Raw genomic sequence first — 13,198 nt, 5'->3', positions numbered from 1 at the left:
TCCAGATACTCCATGAAGACCTTGGGGCTGCCTGGGCTGGAGCCTGCAGTGCTGGGAGCTGCAGGCTGACCTTTGTTCAGACCTAAAACCCCAAAATCTCCAACAATTTCTGTAGGAAGCCAATACCCACATGTTTAGCTCAAAGGATGGGCAATGCAGACGAGTACGCAAGAAGCAGGGGTTGTGAAGCCACCCGTCTTTCTGTGTTTGCAATGAGGATGTTAACACATTTACTTCCCACTTCTATGTGTTGCTTTTGTCTAGTGTAAATGTCATTGCTTGTGCCTACTTCTCTGCAGATTCAATGACATGCTCAGCAACACCTAGAAAATCTGCAATGAAAGAAAAAGGCTTGGCTGTCTTGGCTTGGTTGGTCACCTGAGTTTTACAAACAAAATGGTTTTACCCTGACTTTCGTATATTTCAAGCTGTGCAATGAAGAGAAATAATCTCTTCAGTTTTTCTCTGCAATTAAAGCAGAAAGACTATTAGTCTCCCCTTACCGTGGTGGGGATGGAGCACAATCCTGCTTTACCACTGTGGGGATAGACAAAATCTTTCTGAAAGCTGCTAAGAGAAAAATGAGAAGCTTGTACATCAGTGTTAAATAGGCAGTTGACAGAAGAATCTTAATACATGATTCTTCCCCTGTGAAATGCGGGCATCTTTCTCACAAGATATGTAGATGAAAAAGGCCCCTACAAAGGACTTAGGGGTGCCCAAGGATCCCAGAGTGGCTCAAGGACAGGAAGGTCATGTTGTTTTCATACTGTATATAACCCTACACTGTAGGTTATCTGCTAAACAAGTTGGATCATATCCCAGCAATTACCAGCTGCATTTTCTGGCTGCATATCCTGGATCTGCAAAAAGATTTGCATTTAACATGGAGAGAGGTTGGGTTGCAGCTGGGAAATCCTTCATGGGGACACCCGCACTGTCATGCCTCTGTGTAAGGCAGGTAACTCCTAGCTGGAAGAAGTGTTGGTTAAAGGTGTCTGGACCACACTGGAGGGCAGGACAAGGAGCAACTCCAGTACAGATGGTACCAGCAGTTATTCAGCTAGATGAGCGCCTGTGCCCTTGGCAGGACCTTTCCACTTCAGGTGTCCCCACTGGGTCCATCCCACACAGGGCTGCTTGCTCTGATCTCTGTGCTGGGCTTTGTGACACAGGGACAGGCTGGCCTTGCAGGGACAGAAGAGGGTTACTCCAAATCCTCTGGCTCTCTCAACCAACTGATCTGTTTTATGTCTGATTGTCAAAGACAGCTGAAAAAAAAGCTGAAAGTGATCAGAGGGTGTGCAGAATAGGATGCTTGGGAAAAGGTGTAAGTGAATGTTCCCTGAACATTCTCTTAATATCTTGCAATCTGTGGCTCCAACACTCTCCATGCTGGAGACAGTATATTTGAAATTAATAGCCTCGGATGGATTTTTTCTTCTGTGAATTCTTTACTTGTGGTGATAAAAATCAGATAAATGAGGAAATCACAATAAATAAGATTGTGTTTGGAAGAGGGATGGGCAGCAGGAGAAAATGCTGAATCATGGAAACAGGAGCTGGCAACGCACAGGGAGAGGAGCTGGTGAGGAAGTGTCATGAAGTCAAAGAAAAAACATAGATGTTTGTGTCTGAAACCAGGAACCTGGTGCAAAATGAAGGAAGCTGTGGGAAACAGGCTGCCTATCAAAGGAATGGCAGAGTAACCACGGCTGCATCCCGGGCCTGTTTCTTCTCTCATACCTTTAACAAAAATAGCCCTTTTACCTCCGTGCAGATAATGCGCACTCCAGTGCGAGGTGTCCTCACTGTGCTGGCAGTGGCAGCTGATGGGTTTTGCTCTTGCTCACTGACCGAGCAGGAGGTGATGCTATTTTTGTCTTGCTTTTGACTTGCAGTGAGGGAAGTGCAGAAGAGCAGCCTACAGAAAATAACTTCCCTCTACAAGGAAGCTGATTCCGCTGAACCTGGATGGAAGAGGAAAAAACGTATCGTCAGTGACAGGTTTTATTTCCAAGTGGCAAGGACTGAGAAGTTAAGGAAACTGATTACCAAAGTCAGCTGGAGCAAACTATAGGGCTTTGGCATGATGGAGGCCTGGAATTTAATGCAGTACAAGTGACAATGATTTCAAACAAGGGAGAGGTGGTGGGTTTAATATAGAAGGTAGTAGGAAAGTAGTGGTGGTTTTTGACATAAGAGGTGGTATCTGAAGTAGGAGGGTTAGATTTCAGAGATGACTGTTGTGAAGCAAACCTGGCAACTGGAGCCCTATCTGTTGCAGACAGGGAAGTCATCATGGGGACATCTTGAAATTATATGTTTTAGAAACAGTCACGAGCATGCCAAAGGCCACCTGAGACTTCCGGCTCATGGAGCCACCTGGTAAATTCCTCCTTGACATCTGCTTCTCTGCTAGATTTTCAAGAAGGGTTGGATTTTGACTTTGGTTCAGTTGCAGCAGTGGGACTGGGGAAGCCCTTGGGCCAGTCTGTGCCAGGCTGAGCCGCAAGGCACCAGCAGTATAGCTTGGCCACCCGAGCTGCACTGCAGAGCTGAGCTGCCAACCCAGCCGCAGTTTGATTTACTGCCCCCCAAATGGCTTCCTGCAAGTTTGCCGCAGAACTTCAAAGATTGTGCTGGATGCTGCGTGTTCCTCGGGGATTTTGATTGCATGACCCAGTTAGCAGCCTGTCTGGGCATCTCGCTCTGTAAAAGCTGCTGCAGCTCTTGATGGCTTTTTGAAGTTTTCAGGTGAAAAAGCAGCAGCTTTTCTTGTAGGTATCCTGCTGAGGCCTGTGTTTGCTCATTCTCAATGTATCACGAGGAAACTGTATTTTTGGTTCTACCCGCCAGAAGAGGTGACAGATGATCATGTTACCACTGTACCAAGAGGCTTCAAAGCCATGTGTCAGCTGCACTAGGGAGCTGTGCTCTGCTTCCCTGCTTGCCTCCCTGCTGCTATTTCCCTGCTTTGCTCTATCTTTGGAAAATTTCCTCTGTGGCCAAAAAACTTGTCCCTGGGATTAATTATGTTAGTGGCCAAGGAATCTCCTGATCTGGGGACATGAGGGCTCTCTGTGCCTTCTCTGTGGTTCAGCTCTGCCTTGGCTCCCACCAGCTCACTGCAAACCTTCCTGACTGCGGGAAGCTTTTGGATTTTGTCTCCTGGCTTCTGCAGGCACTTCTACGTGTCCTTATGAAGATGAGCCATTTGAGGGGGCCTCCAGGCCTATTCTCACAAGGATTTCCTCAGCTCCATTCAAAACACAATGTGTGGGGGTGCTGCAAGCATGCCTGCAGTGAGGCTGCATCACAGAGCACAGATGCAATGTGGAACGTCGGAGCGGTTAATAAATGAAAAGCTATTTCATTATAGGAAATGAATGTTTAATGAGTGTGGGATGACGTCTAGACAGTCAGTCAGTGCTGGCCACGCGATCTGTGAGGAGCCAGCCTGGCCCCAGCCCTGTGCCAGGGTGAGGTTTGGCAAAGCTTGGAGCCACCACCCTGGTGGTGCCGCAGCAAGGGTCTCCTGATGCCACATGGCTGTGGATGCCCCTCATGCCTCTCCTAAGGAGGCCATGAGGACCTGCAGCTGCAGCAGGGACTAGGAGGTGGGGGGTGGCCTGGCTGTGGGCCAGGCCCCGCCTGGAGCAGGCCCAGGAGAGCCAGCAGCACCTGGGGAGCTCAGCGTGGACTCAGCCTCTGCTGTGTGGTGGGCTCTGAAGCGCAGCTGAACTGGGGACAGCCTGCTAGTCCAGGCTAGGAGGAGAGTAGCTGTGAGTCTTTGCATCCTGGCCTGGTGAAGACACTGTTTTGTAGCTACAGTAAAGAGGCTTCAAAGACATAAATAGGCCCATCTGGGTGTCAGTCCCCAGCAGAGCCCCTGCCATGTTAGAAGGGCCAATCAGCCCCTGCAGAACTGCAATACTGATGTGCCAAAAGCCCTGGCTGCCAGAGGGGAGAGGCCACAGCACCCTGCATCCTTCATGGCTGCCCAGCTCCTGCCCCAGGCACAGAAGGCACTGGCTGAGCCTCTCTGCGTGGAAGAGAGCAAAGACAAGAAGCTTTACTCTTCTTGGCAGTGGCAAGGAGATGGAAATAATGTATTCTGACTTCATCCCAGGAGCTGCCTTCCTGGCTCTGGGGACAGGAGCAGTGAACCGTCCCACAGCAACACTGTGCTTGCCTGGAAAATGCTGACAGGATTCACCCCATGCCCTCATTCTGCTTTGTGCCCCCATCAGCACTCACAGCATCCTCTGCATGGGCTCTGCTCTTCCTGGAGCTGGCAATGGGGGAAATATTCTCTGGGACACATTACTGTCCCTGTAAAGCAGCAGGGATGGGACTGGTGCTGCAGGACTTGGTGCTGGGTCTCTGGGCCCAGATCACCGCACTGTGCAGGATGAGTGGCACTTGGCTCTGGGGGCTTCTTTGTCATGCCAGCGGGCTCACATGGCGCAGTGTCCTTGGGGATGAGGCAGCAACTGCACCTTTGTGCTGAGAGGGGTGGAAAAAAAAAAAGAAGAAAATAAATATAGGTTTGCTTTCCCACAAATGGAAGGCAGTGCAATCTCTTCCCATGGGACATTTCACTCCACCTTTTTTGAACCCAGGGATTTCTTCAGGGTGGACACCTACAAACAGCTCTGCCAAAGGCCTGGGAGCTCGAGGCATCCAATATTCCCTCTTGGGGGCTTAGAGGGCTGGTGGCACCTGGGGCATTGGGTGAGGCCAGGAGAGGGCTGATTTATTTTTAAAGGGTTTTCTTTTGGTTTTCAGTCTCTTCCAGTCATGTTTTTCCTCCCTGATGTGCCAATGCATTTCTATACAGGGGTGAAAGGTTGGGAGAGGCTGCCTGCTGTGCCTGGCTATGCCGGGGGTTTTGGCACAATGGACTTTGTGGCACTGGTCTCCTGTGCTTTTTCTCTGCTAGAAGTGATCAAGAAGCCAAGAATAGTCTTGTTCAAAAGTGTGATGAGTTTTACACAGTCTCAGACTTCCTAGAGCTTATCAGCATCCTTGTGCTGTGAGCTGCTTATATGACTTGCTGCCAGGAAAGCCTGGGAAGTGTTTATTAGCACTAGCAAAGAATTCCTGGGTCCTGCAAGACTGGTTTGGCTGCTGGGAGAACATCTGTCTAGGTCTTCTCGAAGTCCATGGCTTGCTGCTGCCATATGGCAGATGTGAAGCAATAGCTTGGCTCTGAGCTTTGCTAACACATAAAAATACTTTCTGGGACCCTGCTTCGGCAGCAAGCCTGCGGCGAGCTGCTCTGTGCAGGAAGCAGTAACCACAAGCTATATATACAGCTCCCAGCAGAGCTGCTGCTGCTTTTGATGTGACAAAATTAAGGTAGTATTTTGCAAAGAAATCCGGCATGTTGCCTTCTTCCGGAGCCAAGGCTGTCACAGGGAGGGCAGAGCCAGGGCCTGGCTCCCAGGCAGGTTCCTGGGCTAATCTATGTGGCTGGCTTGGGGAGGGGGGTGAGGAGGTCTCTTTGCCTCCAAGAACCACACAATACCTGGTCCCTGAGCTGTAGGGAGGAGCACATGTGTCTGGTGTGTTGTGGCATGTGCTCTTGCTGGCTCTGCTTGCATTTATCTGAGCTGGTTTAGGTGGTATGATGTCAAAACGCAAGCAGCTGGAAACAATGTCAGGGTTTGGGCTTTTTCCTCAGATGCAAGTTGAGACCCCGATGCAGCCCAAGACTCTCTGCAGGGTGACCAGTCCCATTGGTCCATGGGGAGGCACTGGGTGATGGAACCATTTGTAGAGGGCTGCCAGAGTTCAGTGTGCCCTTGATAGCAATCTCCCTGACTTTCCACACTGCTAGTAGGGCATACATCTCCTTGAACCTGGAAAAGCATCTGCAAGTACCCAGCTATGGCCATTGCTCCTGCTGTCCCCAAAGGACATGCAGCCCCTCTCTTCCTCCTGAAATCAGCCTCCAAGTCTCAGCCTGCTGCTTCACTGCCTGCACCGTGACCCTGCTGGCCTCCCAGTGAAGCTGGGCTGGGCTTGTTGCGGGGCCAGGGAGAGCATGCAGCCATGGCCTCCTCGTCCAGGGGAGGTGAAGCCCTGCCTTGCCTCTCCCATGCTGTTTTGCAGAGCGGGGCTGACTACAGCTTCCTTGTGAGCCAGAACACGAAGCTCCTGAGTGCACTGGAGGACCTGCAGCACCGCTACTCTAGTCTCGCGGAGGAAAACAGCTTGCTGGTGAGCGGAGGATGTAGCCTGGCCAGGCACTGGGTTGGCTCAAGGCACACCAATGTGGGGTGTGGGATTCTCCATGGGGAGGGAGCCCTGTTTGGGGTGAGCTGCCATTGGCCACCAGATCCAAGAAATGCTGGTACATGGGATCAGCTGGGGAGGGTGTGGGGGAAAGAAAAGGGGGCCTGGGTGCTTTGTGTACCCTCAGTGCCTTTGCACTGCACCTGCTGTTGGCTCGAGCAGGACCCCTTCCTCGTGACCTGCTGCTGCCCTCCCTGCCATCTTTGTCCTGTGTTATTTGCCTGCTGGAAACCGCAAGAGGCTTTTCCGCAGCTGCCTGCTAGGGCTGGCAGAGAGCAACACAGCCATGAGCTGACAGCAGGGAGGGGGAAGTCACTCTTGTTTCCTCTTTAAGGGAAAAAGCAGAAACACTGATTCACTTCACCCTGCTCTGGTGACAGCGCAGCACTGCCCCCTGCTCCTGCGGGAGCTCAGCACCCGGCTCTCCAGCTGCACCCCTGGCACCCAACGCCACAGTGTGGGCTGCCCCATTCTGCCCAACTTCCACATCCTCGGCTCCCCTAGCCCATGGTTGGCAGCCAGGAAATAAGAAGAGGAGATGCTCCCCCCCCTCACCAGAGCATATCCCTGCCTGTAAAGCCCTGCAACATGGGGATGTAGCCGCCCTGGGTTTGAGTACCCCACAATGCTGGCAGGGCTGCATTGGTCCAACCCTATAAACTTTCTGTTCCTGATCTGAGACCATGACCATAGAGGCCCCCAAAAGTTCAGGTCCTTCCACTGCTGTGGTCCAGCCACCTGCTCAGCATGCTCAGCATGCTTCAACGGCCTGGACCTGTGTGGCATCAGGGCTTGGCTAGACAGTGCGATGGGTACTGCTGCCAAGACACAGGCAGCAGGATATGCTTCAGAAACAACCTCCTTGTTCCTGCTGGGAATGGGGTTCATCAGCAACCCTGGCTCTGAACTACAATGTGCAGAGGGAGAGGACCTTGCATTGCACATCGTCCATGTACCTTTGGAAGTGTATGGCCATAATGCCATCCTAGGCAAAGGTGCTTCCCATTTCCTAATGTAAATGTCATAGCAGCTTCATATTTCATGTGTCACCACTGCTGTTTGAAAAGAAGGTGTAAAAGAGTCTGAGAAATATACAGTTCAGGTTGATTTTTTCTCTTCAAAATGCCCTTGAAAATTTGATCACTCAACATTTCAGATTTATATCACCAAATTCAAAACATGTTTTAGATAATTTTCCTACACTAAAAGCATACATCCAGTATGCCCTGCAGGCTCAGGGGGTCACCCATTAGCATTCATGTGGATTTTAGCAAAGCACTATCATATTAGCTCTCATCAAATCTTACTCTCAAAAATCAGCCTTGGTCTTCCAAATGAAGAAAAGCAAATAAAGCAGTGAAAGCAGCAAGTGCATGTGGTGGGATCTCACAGGGAAGAAAATAAGTGAAAGGATCAGCTGACCTGACATTTTTGCTGATGTGAAAAGACAGCACAACACATCTGGGTACAACCTTGAGAGAACAAGCCATCGGCAAGCAGCAGCTTATCGAAATGGACAGATAACAAATAAAAGGGGATTAAGAGCAAACAGAATCAATAGAAAGGAAAAGGAAATTTGGTTTGCAAACATCATAAAGTCCTTGGCTGCTTTCTCTCCATTCCCCTCAGCTTATGTCTCAGTGTCAGGAGAGCAAGGAAAAAAGCAAGCAAAGTTTGGGGTGTAATGTGGGATGTAATGCAGTGCAAATCCACAGTGATGTGTTGAGTACTGTAACAGCAGGGAAATGTACTGGACAGGCTTTGGAAGGGAAAGCCCAAAGGGCCAGCAGCCAGGATAGACTGATTCTGGTGATGTGTTCAGTCCCATCCAGCAAAGGCAGAGCCTGCAAAGAGCAGAGAGAGCGACAGACAGGCTGCAGAGACGGATGGACTGGGGTGGGGCAAGGGGCTTCTTGTTTAAGAGGTCAAGTTAACAAAAATATCAGGAAAAGCAGAGGTTTCAGTGACTGGAGAGGAGACGAGTGAAGGTCAGTGACGAGTGAAGCATCTGGGACAGTTGTACAAGAACCGGCCAAGCCCTGGTTGGGGAGAGCCCAGTGGACACAGAGTGGGTCAGGCAGGGCAAGGGACCTCTGCTACCTCTGACATCCCCAGTGCCAGCTTCAAGCATGGGTGCAGGGGGAGACTGAATAGGGTTTTCAGGTCAATCCTTCTGTTATCCAGCGCAGGAGCTGCTTCCCTGAAACAGAGGAGAAGGTTAAGCACCTGAAGAGGAAGAACGCAGAGCTGGCGGTGATCGCCAAACGCCTGGAGGAGAGAGCCCGGAAACTCCAGGAGGCAAACCTCAAAGTCGTGAGTGTTGAGCCTCTGCATTGCTGAATTGGGAAGCTGGGCTAGGAGAACACCTCACCACTGGGACTTCTTGCTTGCTACTTTTATAGGAACAGAAGGCCCTCTTCTTTTCCCTTTCCTTAAAGCAGGCAAGGCCACATGGCAGTCTTGCTTTGTACATCTGTAACAGGGCAGGAATCACAAAACTGAGCTGAGGGGACAGCCATCACCAGCTTCTGCTTATGCTTGGGGAGCTGGTTTTGAACAATTTCCTCCTAATTGGTTTCTTGCTGTAAATGTGCCATCCTAATGTAAGGTATTAATTTAGGTAATTAGCTCAGCTTTCCCTGGGCTAGTCATAAAAATAATTCATCTGACTTCACCGAAAAGAAACAGGAAGTATTTGAATAAGAAAAGGAGTGTGGTAAGGCAAAACAGGAAGGGGTGAGATACTATGTTCTGCCCCATCCACACCTCACTAGCATTTTTGTGCAAGCTGTGTGTTTTTTCTTTCTCAAACGGAAGAGCAGTTTGTTAGAAACCCTATAGTTTCTGATACAGTGCAGGAGTGGTGGGAGATGGCTGAAGGACGTGGGATTTTGCAGACAAACATTTGCATGAGCTACCTAAAGGTAGCTTGTAGCAGTGTAAGGGAAAATCTTTCTCCCATTTGAATGAAACCTTTTTTTTTGGGGGTGGTGGTGGTGGGGGGGTGGTGTGGGGAGGAGTGGGGGGAATTCAAGCCCTTTATGATAGAAAGGAGAAGTGAAAGCTTGGCTGAAGAGAAGGTAGGGGATTTTCCTGATATTGCCTGCCCTCTCTGTCCCCAGGCACCACACTGTCCCTCTGCCACAGGATTTTGGTACTTGCAGTGCAACAGTTGCTGCCAGATGGACTTGGCAAATACTGTGCTAAGAGAAATCATTTGCTATGCATCTAACAGCTATGCAGACTCTCCAGCAACTACACAAATACCATTTCATTATTTTTTTTTTCCAAGTGAAACTTTGGGGTGGCTGCTGTTTGAGACCTGGGTGAGCCCTTGGAGAACCAACTGGCTGGCCCAGGTCTCCATGCAGCTGAACACTTGGGTGGCCAAGGTTTGTAGAGAGGTGGGCTGGAGGTAGGACCAGGCAGCTGCATGCCCTGAGGAGCTGGGATTAATCTGGCAGCAGTTGGCTTCCATAACTGGTACACAGGTCCTGGGGAACCAGCTCAGTGTGCAGCTTCTGTGTGTGGGCGAGGTGCTCAGGAAGACCTGGGGAGAAGTTTGCACAGAGGATGCCCTGATCCTGGTCAGGGAGGGGAGGGAGTCCCTCCTTGTAAGTTTTCCAGGTTTTGTTCAGAGAAAAACTGCTGGATGGGGAGAGGCAGGGTGTGATAAACCTGGGGACGAGACATGGCCTCACTGCCCAGAGGGCTGGGATGCACAGGGATGTGTGAGCTACCCACCCACTCAGCAGTGCTGGTACCCCATGGGAGAGCTGGCCCTAGGGATGGGGGCCAGCTAGGGATGGGGGCAGTGCTGAGACCTGTCATCCTGGGGAGACTGCAGCTGGGCAGCATCATGCCCTGCCCAGGACCTCTACTCAGAGGCTGTGCCCAGCCTTCTGCCCATCCCCTTTACTCCCCTTGTAGTCCCCCACAACTTCCCTCTCTTGCTCTTCCCTCCCTTCCAAGGGAGTGCATGAAGCTGAACTGCTTCTTCAGCTGAACATCCCATCTTCCCCCAGCTGTGCTGGCCCTGACTGGGCTCTCTCTTGCCACTCCCCTTTGCCTGTATCTTCCACCCATGCATGCTGAAGCTCTTCCCCCTTGCCTTTCAAGGATCCCATAAAAGCCCCATTTCTCTTGCTGTCTTGGCTGCCTTCACTCTTGCTCCCATGCTCGTCTTTCCTGCCACCCTCCTCTCCTTTCTGCTGTCCTCTCTTATCTTTCAGCCTTTATCCTGGCTTTCTCCTCCCCACAGCTGCTGTTGCCCTGCCTGCAGCCCTCTGTGCTGTCTATGCATGCGTTGGCCCAGTCTGCTGAGCACCTTCTCCCTCCCACCTCCTCTCTGATCCAATTCTCTAAGAAGCCTTTCCTCTTTCCTCCCGCTTTTCTATACACCTCTTGTTCTCCCGTCTGTCTTTCCATACACCTCTTGTTCTCCCCTGTTGGGGTTAGGCTGCCTGATGGTAGTTGGGGTGGTAGTTGATCAACACCAATGTATGTGGCTTTCTCTCTTGCTGCTCTCTCTGGTATAGGTAACTGCTCCGGTGCCTCTAAAGGGTTCCAGCCTGGAGCTGTGTAAAAAAGCATTTGCCTGCCAGCGTGCCAAGGACCTGACAGAGCAAGCCAGTGCTCTCCTGGCAAAAGACAAGCAGATTGAAGCTCTGCAGCAGGAGTGCCGGGAGCTGCAGGCTAAGCTCATTGCAGGGAAGGTGAGAAACTTCTGGGACATCATGCAGTGGCTGGGTAAAAACAGTGCAGTAACAATGCTGGGAACCACGCTCCGGCAGTGTGAGAAGGACAGACTGAAAACAGAGCATTTGATGTGTGAGTTGGTATGGGAGAAGTTGGGTAAGTGTGTGGCCAAGATGGGGTCCAGACCCCTCCAGAACAGTATGTTGGGGGATACTCCAATTCTCACTTCATGAATTCGTGGGTCTGTGCTGCCATTTTCAGCAGTGACCTAAAAGTCTCCCCCTGGAAAGCCCCCAAGAAGCCACAGATACAGGATGACCTTTCACAGCGCTAAACTTCAAGTGAGATGTAGAAGCAGGACTTCCTTTTAAGACATTCCTTTAAAAAGTAAACCAGCTGAGCACATTCCCAATAACCACTCTGAATCTCATGTCCTCAACCACAGCTTTCTGAGTGCTTACAGCCACAGTAGTGCATATTTGTGGATACAAATCCTAAGATGAGGGTTTGTGTCCATGAAACCATCTACAGTGCTGATGCCTACAACAAGGCTGGTTGCCTGTGTTCCCTTTAGCACCAGCACATAACTTGCTGAAATAACTGATGAGATAAAAAGGGTTAATTCAGCTCATCCTGAGGTATCTAAAAACTGCTTGGATGTGTCATTCCCTCGAAGCACCTATTCTCTGCAATGGCTCTGAAAGGAGCCTCTGCAGACATCTGAAGCTAGATAAAACAGTTCTCACTCAAGATGACTAGAGCAATCTGTTCTGCGCATATCAGGTATGTCTTTTGTTCCTAAGCTGGAAACTTTTGGTGTAGGTCGGTTAACAAACTCTCATTCTCTCTTTTTCACCAATATGGTTGTGGTCAAGTGCAGCGCTATGTTCTTGCACCCAGCTGAGCTGAAAGAATACTTGCATTTCTACTTACTCTACCTACAGTAATACTGATGTGACAAATACTTCCTTGCTGAAAGCAGCTTTATTTCATTCCCTGAGCTCTCCATATGTTTGCTTTTACTGCATGTTTGCAGGTAGATTCTCCCTCTTTCCCTAATGTAGGTCTAGTCAGGACAAGAATAATTGGGTGGTGTTTGCTCTTTGTAAAGAGCTGCCCCAGTGATCCCTTCTGGCATTAAATTAAACAGGAGAAAGTTATCCAGGTCTGCATGTGTCCTACAGTCTCATTGAGAACAAATTTCCTTCATGTCCTCATGACTGCTTGCTGCAACCCCCACAGAAGCAGGAACAGCCTATCAAAGCTGCCTGATTTTCACAGCAGAGCATGCTGAGCAACCAACCTGAATCTGCCAGGGATAGGAAAGTAACAAACTACAGAGGAATGTGACAAAGACAGGAGAGCAAGACTCATTAATGGCTAAGGAAATACACATTGGTGTAATCCTCAGGGTTGATTTCAGCTTCTGCCTTGCTAGGGCATGGGTGACAACACTGGCTGGGAAGATAGAACCACCTGTTTAACCTGCCAAGGTACCAGCAACGGAGGGCACCAATAGACGAGCAGGGAATCTGCAGAGAAAAATTGCTGGAGATAAAATCATTCCATCTGATCTTGTTTTTCCCATTTCTCTTCCAAGCAAGCTGCTCATTAAATTTTAATTCTCAGCTAGTTAAAATTCAAAATTCACCTAATCTGTCTGTAGCATGCAAAATGCATTATGCCAGTGAAGGGGTTTATATGCAGAGATATTATGTGCATGCTCAGAGTTTGTAACCAAATCAATTTTAATCTAGCATACTTAATTCCGCACGAATTCTTCAGTAGCTTTGAAATGGATCTGCTCAGTTCCTTTCCACTGGCAAGACAACCTGCACACCGGACTGCAAAAGCATTGCCCTTGTCTTGCAAAGTTAGGGCTCTCAGGATAAAATGATTTCCTGAGATCGTTCTCCAGTGATGGGTTTCCAACCAAGCCCTAGCACCAGCTCTTAGCAGACTTCAATTTCTTGCAGTGGAGATTCTTGGAAACAGGGAATTTCAGGGAATGGCAAGGCAGCTGCAGGGAACATGCATAATATGAGAGGAAATCTGAGCTTTTTTCTACTCCCTTGTTCCCCAGGCTGTGGAGGCTTTCTGTTGATAATAGCTGCCTTTTTTTTTTTTTTTTTTTTTTTGGTGGGGGAAGGGAGTTTTTTTAATGCAGCCACAGTCAATTTTGTTCAAAGAACTATAC

The 13,198-nt window shown here is 49.7% G+C and overlaps 1 protein-coding gene across 1 annotated transcript in view; it reads left to right on the top strand.

Moving 5' to 3' along the window:
- The window catches only part of TSPOAP1 (TSPO associated protein 1), a gene marked incomplete at its 5' end in the record, with an annotated part of 68,629 nt that overhangs the window by 5,638 nt on the left and 49,793 nt on the right, over window positions 1-13,198 (top strand). Inside the window, 3 exons of the mRNA XM_084299921.1 lie at window positions 6,121-6,228; window positions 8,488-8,616; window positions 10,842-11,018. Coding sequence (XP_084156047.1) covers window positions 6,121-6,228; window positions 8,488-8,616; window positions 10,842-11,018 — 414 coding nt within the window. The remainder of the gene's footprint in view (window positions 1-6,120; window positions 6,229-8,487; window positions 8,617-10,841; window positions 11,019-13,198) is intronic.

The sequence above is a fragment of the Netta rufina genome (assembly GCF_964035555.1).
Source record: "Netta rufina genome assembly, chromosome: 21".
NCBI classification, from domain to species: domain Eukaryota; kingdom Metazoa; phylum Chordata; class Aves; order Anseriformes; family Anatidae; genus Netta; species Netta rufina.
Note: the sequence above shows the minus strand (reverse complement) of the source record. Positions and strands in the feature narration are given on the sequence as shown.